The following is a 24,386-nucleotide window of genomic DNA, read 5'->3' on the forward strand; positions in this document are numbered from 1 at the left end:
GTGCCTTCTGTTAAAGTTCTGAGGGTAGAAATGCTGTCTTTTTTGATCTGTGTATCCCTAGCATATTACTGGGCAGTGAGTAACTTAAAAGATCTTTGTTGAACTGAAGATTGTGGAGATATTGAATCTCTAAGGTTACTAGTAGAGAGAAGTGAAGTCATACTTATCAGGTACAATAGATCCTCTTTGGAAAAAACAATCTTATCAGTTACAATGGGTGCTCTAAGAACAAACAATCTCCTTTCAACTAAATTATTTCTGACCATTGAAGATTAACCCTCTGTTTTATGTAATAAATGACCCAACATGTTTAATTGTAACAGAAGGATTTTAAAAAAGATTTCACCTATGCTTTAGTATCAAGAAGTGGTTTTCTGCGTAATTTATTTCTGCATTGTATTTACAATCTTATGGCCTAGACTGACTGCAATTGATTACAAGGAAATGTGATGGTTTTAGGAGATGGATGAGGGCGGTGAACTGCAGTGGGGCAATGCCAGACACATTCCTCGGAAAAAGAAAGAAAGTTCTGAGGTTAAAAAAACACATGCACTCAGCCCACAACTTTAAAACAAAACAAAACAAAAAAACCCTGAGGGAAAGAATTGCACACCATTTTCTTCAGGTTTATTTCTTAAGATCTTGTGTCCCCTTCAAAGATTTCTTTGATATATGTGGTATATGGAGATGGAAGAAAGGGAGAGTGGAGAGGGAGAAAAAACTTAAAATGTATTTGAAATAATTTGATTCTAAGTGACCTGCTCTTTAAATCCTTAGTAGCAATGTGTTGGACCATGTGGATGGTTAGGTCCTGTACTGGTGGCTTTTCAGAAGGCTGACCAGTGGAATGCTGGTTTGGAAAGATGGTAGGAATTGGAGATGTCAAAAAGGGTAGCCTCCCAATTCAGCAGACAGCCAGGTGAAGCACCAAAGAAAATTGAGTTTCAGGTAGTTTGCTTATCCCCGTTTGTGCTTGGTGTTCCAGCATATTTATTACACTTGATCTTAGCCAAAAGGCCGAGAAGCGATTCCAGCATATTTATTAATAGTGCCCTATTTGATTCTCAAAGTCTCCTGGTCTGGAGGGTTGCCCTGGTTTTAGGTCACAGAGTAGAGAATATTGGCATGATGAATGGAAAGGAATAAGACTCTGGATTGAAGAGGACTCAAGGGAGAATTATTTTCTGAGGGTAAATTCTGTTCAGGGTTTTCCTTAAAAGGTTTCTTGTAATGCTTTCTGAAATGCCTTGCAGACTTTCTTCTGATGCACTTATCATTGGTTTATTTTTCTTTGCTGCCGCTTTTACAGGACGACTGTGTCTCAGCAAGGCCTGGATTTCTATTAGACTAATGGACAGCAGTACTGTGTGTGTGTGTGTGTGTGTGTGTGTGAGAGAGAGAGAGAGAGAGAGAGACAGAGACAGAGACAGAGACAGAGAGACAGAGAGAGATTCAAGACTGGACAGAGTGGCTGTGAATGGGGTGATAAGAATAGAGAGAAGCACATACCAGTAGACCAAACTTCCTGTGCACAAGTCTTTGGATGCTGCATTTCACTCTCTGAAATAGCATTCATCTGAAGGCTGGGATCATTTATTCCCTCTGGAATTAAGCAATAGCACTGGCAGCAAAAGAAACTATTTTGGGAAGGAGATGTGGGAAGAATTTTGCTATGTATTACAGGCTAGGCAGAAGTACTACCTTTCGTGCTTTTGAAGACCACACTCTTCCTTAGAGCCCTGCTAACTGGAAATTGACAACTTTCAGATAATCCCAAATGTAAATAATGTCCAGGCTAATTAATGTGTACACACTATGATCTAAAAACATTAGTAAAGACCGAGTTTAGATGCTACGACTTCGTTCACCTAAGAGTAGAAAGAGCACTTTCTTTTGGAGATTAGCCTCTAAAGTAGATGCTGTTGAAAAGAGGTAAAATATAATATCTTGTTCCTGTCCCCCTCCTCACATATTGCGGATTGTTTCTTCATATTCTCATGTAGACTTTTCTGGATTGTTGAAGAAGTTTAAAATAAAGGGAAGCAATGAAGGCCGAGTGCGCGGCTCCCCCTCCCCCCACTCCCTCCCCATAAAGCTGAGGTGGGTAGGGCTTGGCAGCTGGTGGCAGCTGCGGAGATAAATAAGCACCAGGGCTCCTGGATGGACAGGGTGCAGAAGCGCCTAAGATGAGGTTGTGTGGCTATGCGTGCCTGCTGTTGGAAGAGGCCATGAGGACGGAGCTGCAGATGGATTCCAGCTCAGGCAGTGAAAGGGAGGTGGGGGCTTATAGGAACCAGTTTAATAGTTCTATTAAGCTACTGCTTTTTCTGTTTGGGGGGGGTGGTATTTTAGAGGAGAAATAAAACTCAGATACAACATAAATGACTTCTACCTCGTCATTTAATGAATGTATTTTATGAAAACCAGGGAATTAAGTTGGTCTGTTCCTATTTGACTTTTCTGTTTGACACTCCTTTGACGAATAAAGAGCAAACTGCCTTCAGAATTTTGTCTTTACAATTTGCTGCCATTAGAACTTGAAAACAGCAGCCCAGTGCTGTTTAAATTTTTTCTATTTTGTTACTGATAACCGGTTTGGAAAATGTTTTCCTCTGGAAGGATTGTGAATTGTCTTTTTAGTGTGGGAGCTGTAATCACAACGGATGTTTTCTGGTTTTTGTTTTCTTTCCACTTTGGCATTGGAATTAAGGTGAGCGGTGAACATGTTGAGACTTCCCAATCCAAACAGTGCTGTCTAGACTTAATGATAAGCATTTCGTAAGTTATATATCATTATTCAAAAATATGATAGTCAATTTATTTAAAGTCAAGAATCAGCGTTTGGTACCATTAGAGACAGCAATGGCCTATGTATTGATCTTATTTTCCAGCTAAAGGAATCAAAGATTTAATTATCTCAGAATTTGAAATACATTGATGTCTTTCTATTTGGACATGACATGATATGTTCATTTTCGTGTAACATTCCCACTTTTTAAAAATCACTTGAATTACTCATGTGAGACATTGGTGGAAAAATCCCTTTACATGGTGATAAGACTTAAAAAAGCGTTCTGAAAATTTTGAAGCATTTCAAGAAAAACATTAAAGGCCCAGTTATGCCTTTTAAATTAAAAGATTCTTTAAGTAGCACTTTTCTTTTTGTGTGTCTAACAGTAGAATAATATTTCTATGGGAAGTTAGAGAGTTAATTTTAAGTGCAAATACTAAGTCTATAGTGAGGAAGGATCCAGATATTGTTGAAGGCAGGTAGGTGAAAGGAAGTGGAGTGAAGATTTTGAAAATAGAGATTAAGAAAAACCATTGCAGTACTTGGAGACTTGATAAATCAAGAAAAAAGCTTACTGAGTGCTGTTACATGCTAGGATCAGCACTGGGATATACAAATAAAGGGGACAGCCAGAACTGAGATTAACCTGAGTGTCATCTGGATTCTTCAATGCATCCATCAAAGATGATGGAAAAATCATCACCAGCCAAGTGTCTGAGGATTTCTGTGTGGGATGAAATCACTGGTGGTCCCAGCCTCTTTAGTCTTTTTATTTGGAGTTGTCTCCATTCTCATAAACCCACTGACCTCCCTCTCCCCTCTGCGTTCTAGGAGAGACAGCGTCTGGAGACGATCCTCACCCTTTGTGCTGAATACACAAAGCCCGACAGTCGCTTGTCCCCTGGCACCACCGTGGCAGATGTGCAGAAAATCAATAAGGAGCTTGAGAAGCTGCAGCTCTCTGATGAGGAGTCTGTGTTTGAAGAAGCCCTGGTGAGCCCTGATGTCAGATACAGGTGCCACCTGAAAGGCTCCGTCCACGATGCAGACTTGGCAGTCTTCGGGAGCCTCAGTCAGAGCAGTGCCAGCTTCCTTTCCCCCAGGAGCGTCAGAAATGAGGAACTGCTCAGGGACCCCACCAGGACACCCCCACCTCCGCCCTCTGCCTTTCTGAAAGCTTCCAACGAATCCACTTACCTAAGTATCCTACCAAAGGTAAGGGCAGCAGAGCACGGAGACTGGGATTGAGGGCCTAGGACTTTGCATCTGCATTGGCCTAGAGACTAGAGGCTTTGTCATGCTTGTTTCCCAAAATCTTTTCAGTGAAGCTGCAGTCTAAGAGGTAATTAGCAAGGTGCAGCAAATTAGTGTTTACTATAAAGCAACAAATTTGCACTGTACGAAAATATAGCAGTACAGCACAGTAGAAAGAAAGGTTTCTCTTTATCCTGTCTCCTCCCTGTTGTACACCTGAAAGATAAACACAGTTCGTGTTTTATGTACTTTCCTAATGTTTCTATGCACATCCAGGCGTAGACACACGTATACACACACATAGTGTTCTGCACTTCTTCCCCTTTCCCAAATGTCTTGAGCATCTTTGCATATTAGTAGTATACACAGCTTCTCCTCATTCATTTTAATGGCTGACTAGTGTTGTATTGTTTGTTTCCAGATTTTTGCTAATAAAATCTATATGAAGCAAATATTCTAGGATATAGATATATATATTTGCACAATTATGTAGATGTAATCTGTACTAAATCCACTATATCCACTCAAAGTAGAATTGCTAGGTCAAAGAGTTTGTATATTACTCATTTTAATCAGTATTTCCAAATTTTATACTCTCAAAAGACTGTATTTCCAGGTTACACTTTCACTAAGAGCTTATTTTATGAGAGCACCTTGTTCTCCATACACTCGCCAAGGCTGTATATTATTTAAATTTTTCAATTTGTTAAGTTAATAAGTGTTTTAATTTACTTGTCTTTATGCATGAAATTGCACATCTTTTCATATTTTAGTTATTAATTTGTATTTTGACCCACTTATTTATGTTCTTCACGCATTTTTTAATGTCTTGCTTTTATTGAGTAATAAGAACTATTTGTGGTAAGGAAATTAATCTTTTATCATGAGTGGTAACTTTGACTTTTGACTTTACGATATTTTTTTGACATGTAAGAATTTTAGATTTATATGTCATCATAATTATTATTCCGTCTCCTTTTTGTTTGCTGATTTAAAAATGTCTTCCAAATTTGAGGATTTTTTAAAATGGAGTTCAAGGAAAATCTTTTGCTGTTTTTTTTTTCACACTGGTTAAGACTGTTTTTATTTATGAAATTTAAAAAAAAATATATTCCCCTACCTGTTTTCTAGGAAAGATTTAAGAGCCTTTATAATACAAGATATACATTTTATTATAATAAAATTTGAACACCAAGATAGTAAATAACGGAAAAGCAGATACCTGAAAAGTAGGTACCATAATCACAAGAATTTATTTAAGGATAAAAGAGACTAATTAATTAATTAATTAATTAAAGTCACTGACCATTAAGTTCAATTCTGAGATTCTTGGCAATCATAGGCAAAGAACCAAAAATAAAAAAGATACATTAGTTATATTTTTGTTATAAAAAAGTACATACTGATTCTTTAGGAGAAAGGCTTTATCATGCTGCTAAATTCTGGAGGTAATTTATCACATGGAGTACTATTCAGGGGAATTTTTGTGTTTGTTTTTATTTTCGTGTGTTTGGCTACAACAAGACTTTTTCTTGTTGAACATTGTTGAATGCTCCTGGTCAGAAGTCCTTACCTACCTATTGACTTCTCCCACCGTATACATTGGCACTCTGGACTGTTGGATCCCTTCTCTCTTCTAATGACCACATTTATCTTACTAATTCTCAACGGAGAGTAATTCTGAATAGGACATTTGTCTCTATTCAAAAAGATGCAACTGTTAGAAACTAGGATCTGGAGGTGGGAGGCGCGGGGTGGAATCCAGCATTGTTGATGTTCAGGCAAAGTAAATGAGCCATCTTTTGAAAATTTGACCTGTTGTCATCAGACATTGGGTTTCCTCAGAAATCCTTCGCCACCTTTTTATCTTAAATCTTTCACATTACTCGCTTCATGAAGATCTGCTAGATTTTGTTAAGACAGTAAGCTGCATGCTCTCTCTAAGGACTGCCATTTTGGAGACAGATTTCCTCCTGAAGAGGGCTGTGACAAGAAAGCTGTTGGTGTGTAAGTGAGCAGATCATGACAGATGTTTTTCATTGCTCAAATTTGCTTTTGTGGAATATGGCCGGAGTTCTCTGAAACTAGGAGCAGCCTCCATGTGGCAAGATAGAAGAATGCGCCTTCCTGAGAGATAGGAACTATCAAGGGCACCTCTGGTTACCACACTGCAGCTCAGACAGAGTGCAAGTGAGGTGGCGATGGGTTCCAGGGAATAAGCTTTTCATTTAATTCTTTTTGAAGACAGACATATATTGCATCAAGACAGGAGATAAAAGAATCTTAAAAAAAATAAAAACCCTGACCCTTTGTTCTAGATTTCTTCTTCTTTGAGTAATCTACTCACTGAATTATTTACTTACTTAACAAAGTACAGTGTTGTTACTAATCAGTTTAAAGGTCATTGGAGAAGAGAGGAATGTGTAAAATACGCAGATTTACGAAATAAAGATTTTAATATTTAAGAAACTAGAGATTTACCACTCTGGAACTTGTTTTACCTAACACTTAAAGATGCAGATGACCTTGGAAATATGCTAATTTTAATTAGTTTTTGTCAACCTATCTACCACCACCTCAGGTGAAAGCTGAGAATAGCTCACTCTTCTCTTTTTTATTGAGATATGCAGTTTTATTGAGATATAATTGATACAAGCACTGTGTAAGTTTAAGGTGTACAGCATAATGACTGGACTTTTATATTGCAAAACGGTTACAATAAACTTAGTTAACATTCATCACCTCATATAGTTACAAAAAAATGTTTTCTCCTTGTAATGAGAACTTTTTCACTCTTCTCTTTTTGAATAACCATTTTGTGTACAGTGCAAAGCCCTCCCACTTGCCACCTCTTCTGGTTACGAGAGGATTCTAAGAAGAAAGCTACAAAACAATGGAGCAGGTGGAAAGTGTGTTATCCCTATTCTCTCTCTCCCCTTTCTCTGTGTGGATCAAGTTACCTCAAAGATGGCAGATTTAGGGATGCACGTTCGTGCATAATGGGCTTATTCAAACATGTCACTCTCAGTGGAATCCTAAGGATTACAATAAAAATATGTCAGATAGAGTAAAATTAAAGCTTTCTTTGTCACCATAAAACTAAACCTATTTAGTAGCCACCACACCCTTGGCTTTCTATTGGTTTTTTTTTTTTATTTGGACATAAATGAAGTTACAATATCTTCACCCCATTCTATCACAAATCAGAATTTGAAGATTTTTCTTTTTATAAATAACAGTAAAGAAAAAAACAGCAGTCCTTTCTTAGATAGCGTTAACTGCTATTAACAACCTCACAAGTTGTCTGTTGTTAAATGTAACTATTGTGATAGATTTTCTCGAGCTCTTAGCTTCAGTTTTTGTTTTCTTTTAATGCTTTGCTTCCACCAGTGAGAGAGATATTTTTAAACCATGTTGGAAGTTGAAACCTAATATGAAACATTGACCCAACAGGATACCAGCCTTCTTGAGGCTTTCCTGCTAGGATTACTGGTCAGTGATTTTGGAATGCCATTCAATGTTACAGGCATTCCTCAGGCCCGAAACCAGGCACCTAAGTAATAGGACAATGCGAGTCATTGTCTGGGATGAAATGGTCAGCAGTTGTTTTATTAGTCGATAAGATACAGATTTTAGTGACAAAAATCTAAATGTCAAAGCTTGGAAGCCCTGCATACCTTTGTTCTAATCAACCTGAGATACTTCTCACTCATTTAATCTCCTTAAGGAGCAGCAAAGTAGGGTAAGGAATAAAGATGACATGATACCTATCTCTTTAACATTATTTTCAGTATTATTAAATACAGTAAATGAACTTAGTGAGATACACTAAATTTTAATGTGTTCTTTGGTTAATTTGAATATTCTTTTTAGTGATTAATAAATAATCTCCAATAATTTACTTGTCTAGCCTGCTGTTTTCAATTTCCGGTTGTGAAATTGTATAATTATTGACTTAATGATGCAAAGAAATTACTTCTTTTTCAAAGAGAGATAAAACTTAAATATACTGGCATCCTTTGACATGCAGAAAGATAGGTCTCTGCCTAGTGATATACAAGATAATTAACCTGAAATTCTTGAATGAAGAGACTATTTTCAATTCACTATATTCTCTTCTTAAAATCATGGGTGGTCACATTTTGGCTGTATATGATCAGTATTCCTTTCTTTCCTGAGCATTTGTCATAACTCTTTTCAGGGGCGTAAGTATGCCCTCTCTCCATTTCTTTCTTGACTTTCTTATTTCTTGCCAAGGAACTCATTTTTTCCATGAAATTTATGAATGGTGGCCAGGGTCCTATTTCAGTGTCAAAAAAGGCCATTGGCCCAGTTAGTGTCTTAAACATTATATATAATAGAAAAAAGGTCCTCTATAGTATAAAGATAGTAAGTAGCGCGCTAACACAAAAAGTGAAATATGAATTAACTTAATATTAAGTGTGTAGTTTTAAAACATTTGTGGGGGGCGGGGATGTGGTCACCAATGTAATTAAGCCTGTTTTGTTCTGGTTATTAATTTTGTGGAACGTTTCAGTGAAATTTGGCCAAGTGTGATGTGCCTTGCTTTTCCCCCACCTTGTGTTGAAAATGAAATACGCATAAAAGCTCATTTGCAGATAATCCTAGCAGTGGACCCCAGTGTGTGGCTACAGGTTTCAGAGGCTGTTGTAGAGGTACTCACCTGGGGATGGGCAAGATACAGAGCTTGTAGTGACGGTAAAGCAGCATGCCCAAGAGATTCCTGAGGAAGATGGCCAAGTCTTTTCTAGATTCTAGTTGTCTGCTGTGCTGAGCTGTCTCTATAACCTTAGAGAAGTCACTACAGTTTATATGGGCATCAGCTTCCTCATTTGTATAACCTCTTAGTTATTTCAGCTTTTAAAAGACATGCATTTATGAATTTCAGCTGCTTTCTATGAGCTAACCTAAGAACCTAACTGCTGAGTGTCTGTGGGAAAATGTGAGTTCCAAATAAACCATCACAGGGATGCTTTTAGAATCCAAACAGGCACAGGGACTAAAACATTAGACCTGTGGCTGGTGTACAAATTGGGAAATTCTGGAATTAAAGTGTGAATAGCTCTTTTCTCTGTCGATTGATCACAGACCCCAGAGGGCGTAAGTGAAGAACAAAGGATTCAGGAGTTGGCTGCCATGGAAGAGACTCGGATAACAATTCTGAACAACCTTGAGGAACTTGAACAAAAAATCAAAGATATAAATGATCAGATAGATGAATCTTCCAGAGAGGTATATACACCACAAGTTCATTTTTCACCTTCTGTCTTTTTTCTTTCTTTCCTTTAGTTTAAAAATTCTGCCTCCCATTAGGGTACAGGCACTGAAAACAATATGTAGAAGTCAATATGAGCAAGCGTTGTTTCCAATGGGTACATGTGGAGGGTAAAAATGCCTGTTTTTACATTTTTTTTTCCTTCTTTTTTAAAATAAGAATAAATAAACATATTAAGCCATTTTTAATGTATGGATAATTGACTTTGTCTTAACTAGTACATCAGGTCTCGAATAACGTCATTTCATTCTAACATTGATGAGATACCATAGGAACTTAACTCTTGTTTATACAAGTATCAATTAGCCTATGGTAAAATTGGTTTTGTTATACGTTGTTTCACTGCAGTTCCAAGAACCTATCGACGATGTTAGTGAGGACTTACTATATATGCTTTCTGACTTGTGACAAGATCTGTTAGCTGAGGTACCATGAATTTGGTGTTCAAGTTCAAATCCAACCAACATTTTCTGAGCATGCTCACTGTGAGTTGGATAACATGTTGGTACTAGAGGGGAATTTACTTGTCAATCAAACATAGACCTAGCTTTTTAGAAGTTTGCAAACCAAGGAGACAGACACAGACGATAACTCTAGTTATAGAATTATAACTGTAACTGAAAAGAGGGTTCATTTTTATATTACCTTCATGGAGTGAGAAAAAGCAGATAATTCTGGGTAGGTGGGATCTGTGTGTCTGTACTCACAGATGATGCAGATAGTCCCATAAGTGGAAAGGGACTGCTCACCTGTCAGTTTATGCGCAAACCCTGGAAACCCCTCCAGCTGGCATCGCTAGGAATGCAGTACTTGCATGCTGGGCTGAGGGTAATTTTCATTTCCCATACTCTAGGCACTAATAAAGACTTGGCTGCTACCAAGATGGTTCATGCTTGAGCCTGAATCTAGCAAATAGGCAAAATATCCTGGAAAAGTAAGCAGAAAAGGGGATAGCATAAAAAAATCAAATAATAAGATAACTAGTTTTCTTAGCAAATATATTTTGTTTTCTCCAGCTTTCTGAGTCTTCCGTAGGCTCTCTGGAATGTTCTATGGGCCCCATAACCTGGTTGATAACAGTAGTACTTTTTGAAATTTGTAGCTGTTAAAAATACACCTCCTAAGTAAACAGCTGAGAATTTCCCTGAAAGTGAAACACCGCTGAGCTTTGTTTTGTGTCCTCAGTTGGATATGGAATGTGCTCTTTTGGATGGAGAGCAGAAATCTGAAACAACTGAACTTATGAAAGAGAAGGAGATTTTGGATCATCTAAACCGGAAGATAGCAGAACTGGAAAAGAACATTGTTGGTGAAAAGACCAAGGTAAAAGAAAATTCTATCTGAATGCAATTTTTATGGGCAAAATAGTGGTCCTATTTGATTGAATCTAAATGTGTGCATTACCACGGTTTTGGATTTGTGCGTTCTATTCCCGGAGACACTAGAGAAGCATGTTAAGATGAGGTAAGTTGTCACCAGGTGAGAACTGTCAGGTACTGAGCAGCTGGTGCTGGCAATGTAGAGCCTGTATAATTTCAAGCTGATATTCATGGAAGCTTTTCTTTCTTGAGATGAGTGAATTGCTTTTTTTCCATAAGCCTTTCTGCTCTTCTGATTCCACTGTGTTTTTTCAAAGAGTTATTTTAGTATACTGAACTTCTTTACCACCATTGGTTCCTTGTAGGGGTGGCTTAAGCATATTCAAATATGGTTGCCTCGTTTCTTTTCATTTTTCTGTTTATTAAAAAGATGAATGGATAGCATTCATCTCACCTGTCTTGCCTTGCCATGGTTTTCAATGCAAGTGCACTGCTCTTTGAAAAATGCATTGCAGTGTTCAGGGGCTCCTCACACACTGCCAAGTGAAAAGTGTCTATGAAACACAGTTGACACTTGGAAAAGGTCTTGCTTATACATTTCAGGCCACAATCTGAATGTTAGCTGATATCTACTAGGGAAAGTATGAAAAATTACTAGCAAATTACTTAGAATCCAGGGTGATATGATAGTTGTGTTTTTTTGTTTGTCTGTTTATTTTCTCTGGAAAATATTTTACTTACTCTCCTCTCACATTCTGGGTTAATTACAGTTGAACTAAGCCTAAACTAAAAAATAAAGTTTGGGAAAGAGCAGGCAAAATGAGCTTTAACACGTTTTTTTCTTGCTCACCATGTTTTCTACTCAGCTGAGAAAAAAAAAAATTGCAGTTTGAGTAAGTTCTAGTGGTAACAAAATGGAAAGGATTTCTGCTGGATGTGGCTTCCTTTTTGTAGGCTCTTCTTTGTTTGAGACCTGTAGATAAGGGCATTTGATCTTGGTGCCAGAGAATGAGTTCAAAAAGATATTGTCAGAAATTGAAGGCAGATGAAAAGCTACACATCAATTTCTTGGTTGTCTGCTTGTCATGATTAAACTGCACAGGTTTTTCATATTAAATTTTATATATGTTCCTTCTAGCCCCAGACTTTGAAATAGTAAAGAACCCATTTGGGTAATAGGTACATTTTTCTTTAAAAACTCAAAAGCAAGTCAAAGGGTTGATTGTCTAGTTCTGCTATATGGGAGGATTATGCATTTCAAAGATCCTGCACTGAGACAGCAAGCATCTTTCATTGGAGGAATCCAAAGTCTTTGTTTTGGGACTTATTAGTATTTTATTGTTTATATCATTCCGGGAAACTTGTGAGAAATAGGAGTGGGGTATGGTGTTTCCGGTGAACCTTTCTGCTTTCCCCATCGATGTAGTTATGTATCTTTGTGTAGCCCACACATGATATGGCCTACAAATTCTATTTGTCTACTTGTCATTAACATCAGATTCTACACACAAGCGAAGCAAGTCAAGTCAGTGCTAAATCTCACTTCCCAGGGAAAGTTGTGTCATGTTCTCCAGACCTTGGATAGAGGAGGGACTCCAGGAACATGGCAGAAACAAGCAAGGAGGTCACCTCCATTCTTCCTATTATTGTTTTGGTGCCTTGATAGAGGCTATGTACAGGGGAGAGTGGAGGCCTGAAATATAGGATCGGCTCATGCAGCTGTTAGGGGATTAGTTGGTCTTGGAAGGTGGGATTATTGTCTGTCATCACATCTTGTGAAAAATGGCAGAAACTAGCTTTGGGTGGGGAAGTCCAGAGGAGGCTGACGGAAGTAGAAAACGACTGGGCTAGATGATGTTACTCCATATTCTTGACAACCAAACTCAAATAGAGACTCAGTCCTGCTTGGCAGCATTACTATGTTTCTCAAATGAACTTATTTTACCATTTTATTCAAACCTTTGGTCCCCTTTCCTCCCATTGGCTCTGAGATGATAGCACCACCTACTTCACGGACAAATTAGAAACATTCCATCTCTTCACAGCAATGGAATGTTCTCTCTTCCCCTCAAAGACCAGGTCCTTTGGATGTGCTCTGGGCCTCATGCCTTCCCACCATCTCAAGGTCTTCAGTCCTCCTGTATTGCTCTCCCGGTAACTTCTTCCTCTTTACTGGACTCTTACTGTCAGCATGCCAACATTATTATTTTTAAAAATTATTATGTAATAATAAATTGTCTTCCACCTGCTACCTTATTTCGCTTCTTTTCAGCATAGCCAAACATTTCAAACAGTTTTCTTAGTACACTGTGTGTCTTCTTCCTCAGTTCCCCATTAACTGCTCCTCCCATTCCATTTGCCTTGGGCTCCCATGACTCCACCAGATTTGCTCTTGTTAAGATGACGGAAGACCGACCTAGGTGCTGCCCAACCCACGGGGTGCTTTTCAGTCCTCTTGTGATCAGACTCCTGAGAAGCGTTCAAGATGGGGGCAGCTCTTTTTCTTGGTACTTCCTGCCCCTCACCACCCCTTTGCCTCCCTGTACCAAACTCTCCTGGTTTTCCTTCTCTTCTCTTACTTATCTCTCTGACTTTCCCATCTCAATTCCGTTTACTTGTTCCTCTGTCTCTATTGAACCAATTGTTAAGAGTATGCAACTCTGATCTGAACCCTCTTCTCTTGTATCCTTACATTCTTTTTTACCCCTGGCTTCCAATGACCTGTATGTGCTGGTGACAGTCAGATGTGTGTCTTTAGCTCACGACCCCTTTCTGAACTTCTGACTCATATCCTGTGGCCTACCTGACATCTCCACTCAGATATTTCACAAGTATTGCCCACTGAATATCCTATAGCTGAACTCTGATCTTATCCTCCCCCTTGCCTTACACACATTCTGCCCCTCCATCCAATCCTATTCTTCCTCCAGTTTCCCAGTCTAGAAAATAGCATCTCTGTCCACCCAGGTGTCCAGACAGAAACCTGGAAGTAAATCTTGACACTTCTTTTCTCCATCACTCCCACATCCTATCAATTATGAAAATATTTCTCAGTTACTTCAACTTTGCTGCATCTCCATTAAAGCATTCTCTTCTGAGTCATCAAAATCTATTCTTTATCCCGTTTTCATTTGATTCCTTTAAGTCCATTCTCTTTACAGAAACGAGTGATTTTTAATAAAATATGAATTAGATCATATCATTCTGGTTTGTGTTCCGCTATATTTTATATAAATCTAAATTCCTTATCTGTCAAGTGCCTTTCTGTCACAACTCTCCCCACTCTTCACGCCATTCTCAACGTGGTCTCCCCACCCTCACAAAAGGTCCCTGGCAGATCCCTTGTTTGCCCTTCCTGGAATTCCCTTCCCCATCCATATTCCATGCCTTATTGGTTCTCTTTCAGGGCTTAGGTTCAGTGTTAGTTTTCCAGAAAAGCCCTTTACGGTTCAGATTATGTTCTCCTTGTTGTTCTTTTAGTCCTTTTACAAATCACATTTTATAATTTACATTTGTTTTGGCTTGTTAGATACTCATTTCCCTCTCTAGCCTGTGAAACAGAGAAAAGCAATGTTATCCTCTGTTTACCCAGCTCGAAGTAGCTGCCAGAACACCACCCAGTATTCCTTGGGAATATTGTCCTTGGATCTCTTGCTAACGATGGGTCTAGGTTGGGCCTTAACAGCAACACTGAGCCAAACACCTGCCCAAGAGCTACTTGAGGCCAAGTTTCAGGACAGCTGGGATGGTCGTCCAAGTGCACATGCCAGTGGGCTTGTAATCACACTGCCAGTTGAGCCAGAGCGTGAGACAGAAGGAGGAAGTGGCCTTTGCCCTTTTGGATCTCATTTCCTTTTCCACACACCTGTTGCGGCTGTCAGATATAAACTGTGGAATGAGAAAACCAAAACCTGAAAAATATCCCTATTGGGCAAGCTCCGATTCAGATGTCGATAGCACATCCTGTCAGCCTGACTCTAGTGTTTTGGAGGTAAGACCTAGAGACATAGGAAGCAAGTTTAGTAACACGTCAGAGTTCAAATCCTGGTGTGAAATTATCAATGTCACTTCCTTGGCTCTCTAGACCAGTCTTTGGTGTTATTTCCTTTAGCTGATTTGGGAACTGTCATTCTATGTGACATATTTAGTATGAATTAATATGTATTATAGGTAATTATGTATTATATGTTGGCATGTAAAATATAAACTATAGACATACTTATATATACATATAAAATATGACAATATATTCAATTTTATATGTATTGAACATTTTTGCAGCAGCATCGTGAGCTGACCTTTCACTGCCTTTATGGGTGGGTACCACTGTCAAGAGCACCAATAAGTTTGTTTCCATGTGGCTCTGAGCTAAATACCACCTTCCTGTGGTGTTCTCCCCCAGTAGTCACATCACAGATAGAGTCGCTAGTAACATGGAGAAACCCTGAACAAATATAAGTGTCTGACTCACACATCAACCCAGAAAGGATGTTGATTTGATGAAGCAGTAAGCAAAGACGCCATCATGTTTTCGTGGGGCGAGTGAAAGGAGAGAGAGAGGGTTGTTAACCTCTGCTGTAGTAAACTGTTGTAGTTTGATGGGCTTGGTGACTGAGAGTGGGGAAACCACAAGAACCATGTAGCTGAGGCAGTTGCTGAGTGTATGCATTTGTTTGTGTAGATTTTCCTCCTATCTTTTCTATTTCTCAGTATATTAAGAATTCAAAACTAAAAACAGTTGTTCAATTTTCTCCATTTTGGAATTATCTTAGCATCCAAAGATCAAAAGTCAATTGTACTGAATTTAAGTAAAATGGTTAAGAAAAAGGCTCTGTTTCCGTAGTCTTGTTGAAGACTCTTTCCATCTACCCACATGATAATCATAAAGCTCAAACCAGCCTTTTGTTTAAGGATCTGTCCTCTCACAGATAGATGAGGATACTTTTTTAGCCATCCTGAGCGAAACACTCTTAAAGGTGTGAACTGAAGCTAAATTCCTCTACACCATACAACATATTACTGCATAAAATCTTAAATTACTCGACTCATTTTTCTACAATAAGCATATATCACTGTATTTTAAATGGTTAAATTTTATTCCCCATTACTGTCTTGCCAAAATACCTGTTACTTCCCTCCCCATTCTTCCTTCAGAGTCAGGGGAAGACTGAGAGCCAGCCCAGAATTCCTCAGCAAAGTGTTAATGCCTCTTGAGTGCAGAGCATTTGCCAAGTAACAGTCAGTGTTCAGAGGGACCCAGCCCTTCCCGTGCCTCTTACATTTCAAAGTTAACTCCCTGGTTAAAGGAAGTGGAAATATATCATGAGATATGGGGATTAAATCAACTGGATTCCAGATTAGGGTTATTTTTTTCTTGTGGTTGTTTGATTACATAAATCTTTAGTGTTATGATTCTTCAACATTTTCTACACTAAACATCCATTAATTGTGTAATTAAATTGTCAAAGCCTAAGGGAAAAAAAATCTTGAGAAAGCCATATAAGGATGTGTCTCCTTAGAGGCAGGCAGAGCAAGGGTTCTCAACAATCATTGTTTGTTGACACAGATCCATGGTTTCCCTCTGTAGTTCCAAAATCTAAAAAGTTTTGTAGAGAAAAAAAGTCCTTTTGTAAGGTTGGCACCAAAATTTAGTGGGTTGCAAATCCTGACTTTGACTAATATTCACACACTTGGTGTGAATATTCCTAAGTAGCTGCAGCAGTAATGTGCTTAAGTACAGGGCACTGCCGCAGACCTCACTGGAAATGCCGTGTGATATATGCTGTCTGAACTGCATTACCTCTCTAAAATGCAGAATTTTCTGGAATCTGGAACTCATTTGGCCTTAAGAATTTCACAAAAGTGATTTGTGGCCTAAAACAACTGCCTAATCTAGGAACCTAGGAGGATGCCCGCCTTGCAAACAACACCACAGCCTTTAGGAAATAGAAGGAAAGGGATTCTCAGGGTGTACCGAGAGGATTTTGGATGTCCCGCCCGTAAAAATGATGGCTTAGGGATGAATTTTAACACATCATTGTATCTATTCAAAACCTGACCCAGTGTTTCATGCAGCATGGCAGTATATGCAACATAGTATGTGCTGGATTCTGTGCTAAGCAGTTTGGAAGTTACAAAGATGGATCTTAATTTTTAAGAAAATCTTATCAAGCTAATAGGGTTGCCACATTTAGCGGGGTGTGTGTGTGTGTGTGTGTCTATGTCTGTTTCTGTGTTTCTGTGTGTGTACAGGATGCTCAATTAAATTTGAATTTCAGATAAACAGTAATTTTTTGTTGTTATTATGTCTTGTGCATTATTTGGGAGAGATTTACATTAAAAGATAATTTGTTGTTCATCTGAAATTCAAATTTAACTGGGTATTCTCTACTTTATCTAGCAGCCATACAAGCTAATAAAGTGAGCATTTTTTCAGGGTAACCTTGAACCATCTGTTTCACAAGTATTGCACACTTAAATATGATAAAATGATTTTATCATTGCTATTCAAGAATTTTCTGTATAGTATTGGAATTCAAATAGAGCCAACAAGTTCAATTTCAGTTCCTTCCTTCAAGAATACAACGTAAGGGGCATCCCAGTTTCGGGTACCCCCTCTTGAAAGAGAGCTGTACTTTCACTTTAATAAAATCTTTGCTCCTTTAAAAAAAAAAAAAAGAATACAACTTAAAAGAGAGGAAACTTATGTTACTGTCTTCTAACCATAGGTCTAGCAAAATAAGTGATCCTATAACAAGTCTTGGATTATTACATTCATTCAAGATTATTTGCCACTCTTGTGTACAAATTAAAATTATTTAAGGTACACTTATAACCACTCCTGACCATTTGTTTGTTAGAAGGGAATCATTTTGCTTCTGAATTTGAATTGCCTCATTTCTCTCCAAATATATATTGCATGTTGGAATCTCTCACAGTTCATTTTTCATTTAGTTTACTTGAGGCATTTAATCTGAATGTAAGAATTTGGGACAAAACAATTGGCGATGATACTTGTAAGGGAAGCTTTTTATATTATGAAGTAAAGGTGCTAAGACCAAATGTTTAAGAACAATGTTTGGTGGATCCTGTATTAGAATCCTGTGTCTTCATTGGAAAAATCAAATTGTAGTTAATTGTCTTTGCTTCTCTGATCATCCTGGGTGGCTAAGTCAGTGGTTCTCAACGTGGCTGCATACAAGAAAAGCTAGCGATTTTTAAAATGCTTGTTCCCTAGGCTTTCTGACCAGGTGAGGCCTGAGAAATAGTGTATTTAAAAGCTCTTCCAAGTTTTTCTGATGTACAGTCAGGGCTAAGAACCACAAAGCTAAATAGCCTATATTTTATGAGGACAGTAATCAAGTTCCCTCTTTTCTCTACTTCTAGTCCCCTTATAAATATTTATTGAGTGAATGAACTCACTATGGAAGAAATATACAACCGGTTTTATACTATACTGATTTCTACTTCCATTTGCCCATGAATAATTTACCTTTGGCTATATATACACTTTAGGAACATCAGTCTTAAAGATACAAAATAGGCAGAACCTGGCAATGAATTTGTGATCTAACTGGATTTTGCCAGAACATCAAGAGAGGACAAGTCAATGCCAGAACAGTGCTGATAGAAGCAGCCATGTCTCTAGGGAAGTCTCATTCTGAATGTTCTTGGTTTTATAAATGTCCCCTTGTACACTTGTATTTCCCTGGAGTGTTCCAATTCCTTGAAATCTTATTTTTTCAACAAAGCTAAATTTGTTAAAATATTAAAGCTTCATTTTAATTCATTTGTTTCCCGAAAATAGATTTATGAATCTTAAAAAAAAGTTATACTCTTTCCCAGTTTGGTGTTTGGAAAATATCATTGTGCCTATAGTAATTAGAATAGGTGAAGTTACCAATTTAAATCTGAGGGAAGAGAGTAACACTCAGTTTTAATATTTTACATGTAAAAAGCAAGAAACCCTGAACCCAACAGCACCATCTAATTGGTCCATCTATTTTCTAATACTTTCAACTCTAATTAACTGCTTGCCCAGAGCTAATTTTCCTTTGAAAACTTCCTGGGTGATAAATAGAAGAGAGGAATATTAATTTCTTTCTGGCTCAGAGTTGGTCTACTTCTGGCTCCTGCAGGAGTGATATCACCTTTCTGGACGTCTGTGATTTATAGCCGGGCCCACCTGCCACTAGTCCTTCTTTCATCCTTCCTCTTTACTTCCTTTGCCCTAGCTTTGCCCCACTGAGCTTTTGCTCTGAGACCCAGGTAGTGGTCACAGCCTTACTGACAAACCACAGAGAAGCTGCAGAAGGTTCTGATGGTGCCTGCTTGCATAATTCTTCTAACCGCTCCCTTGTATGGAATTGCGAAACGTTTTGAGCACCTCAGAAGGAAGGCACTATGTAAACATAAGGTATTTTTTATCAGTTGTTTATTGGTACTTATTATTTACAGTAAAAAATTAGAGCATCCGAGGAATCATTTGATTATTTCTTCAGATCGAGACCTGGGTTTTAGGCCAGTGCCTTTTCATATTATCAAATATTGTATCAGTGTTTTCTATCAAATATAACTTTAAATTTTAGGGCTTTGAACATATGGTATTTAATTAGAATGGATAGTTTTTTTATTTGTTTAACTTTCTGTTTGGAACTAGAATTGCTGCAAAATATGGTGATATAGTATCTACGATAGAAATAGAGCTCTTCGGATAAAATTATTTTGCTGTGTAAACAGGGTAGTATTGGATCTGCACACACAGGAAATAACACATTTTCTTAGCCAAAAGACAACATGTGTTCTGTATTGCTGGTTTTACTACGGGAAAAAAATATTAATTCTGAAACTAAAGATTAAATCTAACCTGTACTGGTAGTATATTCAGTTTTACTCTGAATTAGCACTTGAGAATCCTTTTTTCCTTTTTTCTGTGGACGATGTCATTGCTTTCTCCAATTCCTGCACAATAGATGTGCCCAGTGAGCCGACTTACCATTAAAGATGAGGACACCGTCTTTACAGCCTGCTAAGCTTTAAGTCGTGGAATCATTTTTAGACTGATATATGAAGTAGGATTCTCAGTATTATGACTTGTATATTTAATCATTTTGAGGGAAAAATGCATTTTTAAATCAAATATACATTTTGATTTATGTAGACTCATGTGAATAAGTAATGATATCATATAGATTTAGACTTAAACCATAATATCTTTTATAAAGAATGTAAATATATGTTTACACAGGAAATCATGGCCATTTGGATGAAGAAGTTATAGTAAGTATACTTCTATAGGACTATGTCAGAGCTTCATCCTTTAAAAAGTATGCGTAGAAGCTAATTTATTTCTCCCAATTCACATAGAGTGAATGAAGGAAAGTAAGGTGGTAGTATTTTGCTTATTGAGAGTCAGACTGTGATAGTGCTTCATAAAGTGCTTTTCTTTAGGCTGAGAGTGTTACCCAAGGAGAGGATCAAATCTAAAATTGACTTCAAGGGTTCAGAGTATTATACAAGTTAGAAAGACTGGCACTAAACAGATTGAAGTTTTGTTTTGTCTCTCGATTTATGAGGTGACATTGTAAGGCCATGTAATCATTGTATTACAGTTTTTGCCTATTATACACTGGAGAATGTCCAGGGTCACTTTGGAGTGTGTGTGACTGAGGAGGGGATAGTGTTATCTTTTCCCTTCTGTTCTTCTATTCTCTGACTCCTGAGTGATCTGCTCTTTTTTTTTTTTTTTTTGTTTTTTGCTTTTTTACAGTCCATGTTTCAATTATTTTGTGTCAGTCACTGTAGGGAAGCCCTTATCTCCACAGTACACAGTAAACACTTTTGGTGTCTCTGAGCTGCCTGATTTACCTTCCTCTTGCTGCTTCATCAGTCTTGCATTTTTACTAGCTCTCTTGGCCTCTGAATTAGATGCTGTCCTTGCAATCAGATTTTCTAATTGCTTAAGCTCTGAAGTTTGCCAAATAGCTAGAACTGTTTCAGATGACTGGGGTGTCAACTAGACCACCTAGCCTGCCTCTGACCTGGGAACAAAATTTCAATAATTTCCAAAGCTTGCCTAACAAATGCTAGAGCAAATTGGACTACCACAGTACTTGAGGTAAATACTTGCTTTTCTTTGTCTGGTTCTCTGCCCAAGTAACTCTGCAAGGCTATCTTATGAATTCAGTTAGTATTTCTTTTGTTCTTTGTTGACCATGGACCGACATTACCACTGTTTCCCCTGCTTTTGTAAGACGGTGGCAGGAAGGAAGAATGGGGGTCGTTGACAATACCCAATGAAGTAGACTATGTTTTGAGAATACAGAAATGGGGTTCCTTGTCTTTACTTCCACTTATATGCCTTATCCTGGCCACTAACAAGATATGTCTCCACGTTCGTAGGATATCTAGAGTTTGTGTTTACTTGTTTGTGTTATCCTTGGGAAATGTTCACTAACGCCTGTTTAGGTGTGAAGGTAATTTCTATTCTATTTTCTGATTTCTGAACTTCAGGAGAAGGTAAAGCTTGATGCTGAAAGGGAAAAACTAGAGAGGCTTCAGGAGCTTTACTCCGAGCAGAAGACCCAGCTGGACAATTGTCCTGAGTCCATGAGGGAACAGTTACAGCAACAACTGAAGAGGGTCAGTAGCAAACAGGAATGTGCCAGCTGTTTATGGTTTTTTTTGTTTTTATCAATTAAGTTCCACTTTCTTCTGACGTCCTTCTTCACATACTATAAATTTGCATAAGTTCTGGTCATTAGATACTTTTTAAATAGAAATATGCATGCTGACATGTATTATTTCATGCTAATCAGTTAAAAATTCATTGCTAGAATCCTTTACCTAATTTATAATGCAAAAACATTTCTGGAGTCATTCTCTGTAACCAAAGAGAGCAATTCCTGACATGTAACCATCACCAAGATTGTAACATTTAAATCAACTGACATCTCCTGGGGTCCCCTCCTCCCCACCATTCTCTGCTGCATCCTGAGTACTGTTTACCCTTCAATGTTTGTTTTCTTAGCTTGATTTTATACTCTTGTTCAAAAATTACCCTGTTCTCTGATTTGCTCCCACCATCACTTTTCATTTTGTTTTTCTTTTTCTTTCTGCTTCTTATGACATTGAACTAATTTCTTTCTGCTTCTTATGACATTGAACTCATTAGCACAATCAAACACCCAGACCCAAGATGCAGGGCAGTACTAATGTCCTCAACATCTTCTCGTATGAGTTGCATGGTTTTTAAAACCTTAGTGCAGCATAGACCTTGTATTTGAACTTGATCGGGCTATTCTCCCATCTTTGATGCTGGCAGTGTTTAACTTGGCCGTCTTCTGAAAACAAGATTTCCTATGTGGATAGTTTCACAATCACTGGCAAGCCCACTTACCATTTTATAGACAACTGAGCTGTTTTCTCTAAACAATAGCCCAAATAAACTGTGACCCTGGGGAAGCAGTCATTAAGAGTCTGGGACTTCTAAAGGCATCATGTAATAGTAATCAGTCCTGAGTGACTCATAATTTACGATTCCATGTGAGTAGAAAAGAAGGCTAGTTTCATTCATGTCAGTATGTCTGTACCTTCTTGGCAATAGGCAAGTTGAAAAAAAATCACTTAAGATAGCCCACCCTTGAAAATATTCAAGATGACCTTTAATACAAAAATATTTGATGCCTTGGGTATCATTAGGTTATGAAAACTTAGTTAAAACTTTCCAATGTTATTGCAGAGGTTGAAAGCATCTTAAAAATACCAAATGCACAGAGTTTAAACTGCAGCAAAACAGTTTTAATATTTTTGTTTATCTCTTACAATGTTGAATCAAAGAAAGTTCCAGCCATGTTTTTTCCTCTTTACTCATTTTATCGTGTAAGCTAAATTTGCTGTAAGAAGATAAAACTTCTTGTCCATCAGGGTCACAGTTCTCTGGAAATCTTGTGGTAAAAATGATTAAGAAAAGTTTTTCATTTGTTTGTGTTTATGCCCATTCATAAAAGAAGTTGGGAAACTGATTTTTGTATTTGTTTATTGTTTTAAACTTTCCTTATTGCTAAAGTTTTACCCAGTTGTAATACTTTATTTTGAATCAGCAGCATAGTTATATATTTTGTTCTTCTTTTTCTCTAGTAATTCAGTTATTGTTTGGATTCTTTATAAACATTGAAGCAATTGTTATAAATATTTGTATTATAAAGAATATAAATGTTTATAACAATTGGTAGATTCTACTAATAACCTGGACTCAGGTTGATATAAATAATTACTGCTTTCTCAATCTATAGGATAACTCTGTAGGATAACTTCTATAGCAGAAATTTGTATATGTCCTAATGATTTTGAGTAAAAAAGAGGAAAGGAAACGGTGCAGACAGCCTATCCCACTAATCAAAGGCAAAGACTCCTTCCTCTTCCTCTCCAAGCAGAGTGAAAATTCTTATCTTAAAACCCCTTTCCTTAGGAGAGATAACTGGCTTGTGGTAGCTTCTGTTTACCTGATATTAAAAGGTGTTACTAATTCTGTTTTTCAGGAACGATGACCAGAGTAAGTCCTCATCCGTCCTTTGGCTTAATCAGTAAAAAGTTTGCTAATTTCATGAGAAGTCCATTCATACTAAGAACTTCCTATGTTATTGCAACTAATTTCCCTTCAGACTTCAAACACTTCAAAATACCACTTTATTACAAAGTTTTCCCCAAGGCATTTTAACTAGATTCAATAAAGTTGATTTTATTACAACAAACTTCATTAGATGGCAAGTTATACAAAATAAAAAAATAAATGAATAGGAAGAACATCATTTTCTTAAACTGTATGTTGTCTCAAATACTTAAGCTGAAATTGTAGAATGATTTTGTGCATACAACACTGTGGATTTATGACTGGGCTCCTTACCTCTAAATCATTGCTTTAGAGTCAGAATACAGTTTTCATCTGATGTTGATTTCATGGTCTGCAGTTGTATGTAGTTTATATGAGCTCACCAATCCCGTTGTTCCCTGGGATACAAGTAGTGTGGAAAAGAAAGCTGAAGTTAAATGTGTCTTTCATTTGCCGGGATAGGTTCCACTATTATATGCAGCTGGCTAGGAAAGTTTTCTTGTGCTTTTGATATTTACTCTGCTGACTGGTTGATTTTAGTCTCTTAATTTTTTTTTTTTTAATCTTGATGATACAATTAAGAGAACTTTTTTTCTCTCTGATTCTCCAATCAGTTTATCATTTAATCTTGGACAAGTCATTCAACCTCAATGGGCCTCAATATCCTCATGTATAAAATGAGGATGTAGTACTAGATGTACCATTGTGCCGTTGTCTTTTTCCAAATTCCAAAACTATGCAGTTAAAGGGGTTGAATATAGTACGTAAGATGGAGGAATGTTAACAAATCCTGCGCTCCATTTAAATTTGCTTTCAGACTTGGCCTTGAATTCTCATAGATTACTTGAATCTCTCTGGGCCATACCATTTCTATTCTCTTCTTTCTGTCCCTCCCCTAGGCAAAGAAAACATAAAGATCTGCATGTAAACTCTGCCAGCTAATTCTCAAAAAAGTTATTGAAAAACTTTTTAAAACTTTAAAAGAAAAAAAGGAATTGCATTGAATTTTCTTTAATGAGCTGTTTTAGTTCCTTTCACACCTGACCTTGAGTTTGCCAGCCAGTAGAGATTTGTAATGTTCTTTTAGTGAGAGAGGTTTAATTAAAATTTTCATTC

General features: G+C 37.5%; 1 protein-coding gene across 1 annotated transcript in view; it reads left to right on the top strand.

Annotated features, from left to right (window-relative positions):
- PHLDB2 (pleckstrin homology like domain family B member 2) overlaps positions 1–24,386 on the top strand; it is a 103,191-nt gene that overhangs the window by 39,174 nt on the left and 39,631 nt on the right. The window contains 4 exon segments of the mRNA XM_033127558.1: positions 3,623–4,006; positions 9,155–9,298; positions 10,527–10,664; positions 21,173–21,301. Of these exon segments, the coding sequence (XP_032983449.1) occupies positions 3,623–4,006; positions 9,155–9,298; positions 10,527–10,664; positions 21,173–21,301 (795 nt within the window).

The sequence above is a fragment of the Rhinolophus ferrumequinum genome, chromosome 2 (genome assembly GCF_004115265.2).
Source record: "Rhinolophus ferrumequinum isolate MPI-CBG mRhiFer1 chromosome 2, mRhiFer1_v1.p, whole genome shotgun sequence".
Taxonomy (NCBI): Eukaryota; Metazoa; Chordata; class Mammalia; order Chiroptera; family Rhinolophidae; genus Rhinolophus; species Rhinolophus ferrumequinum.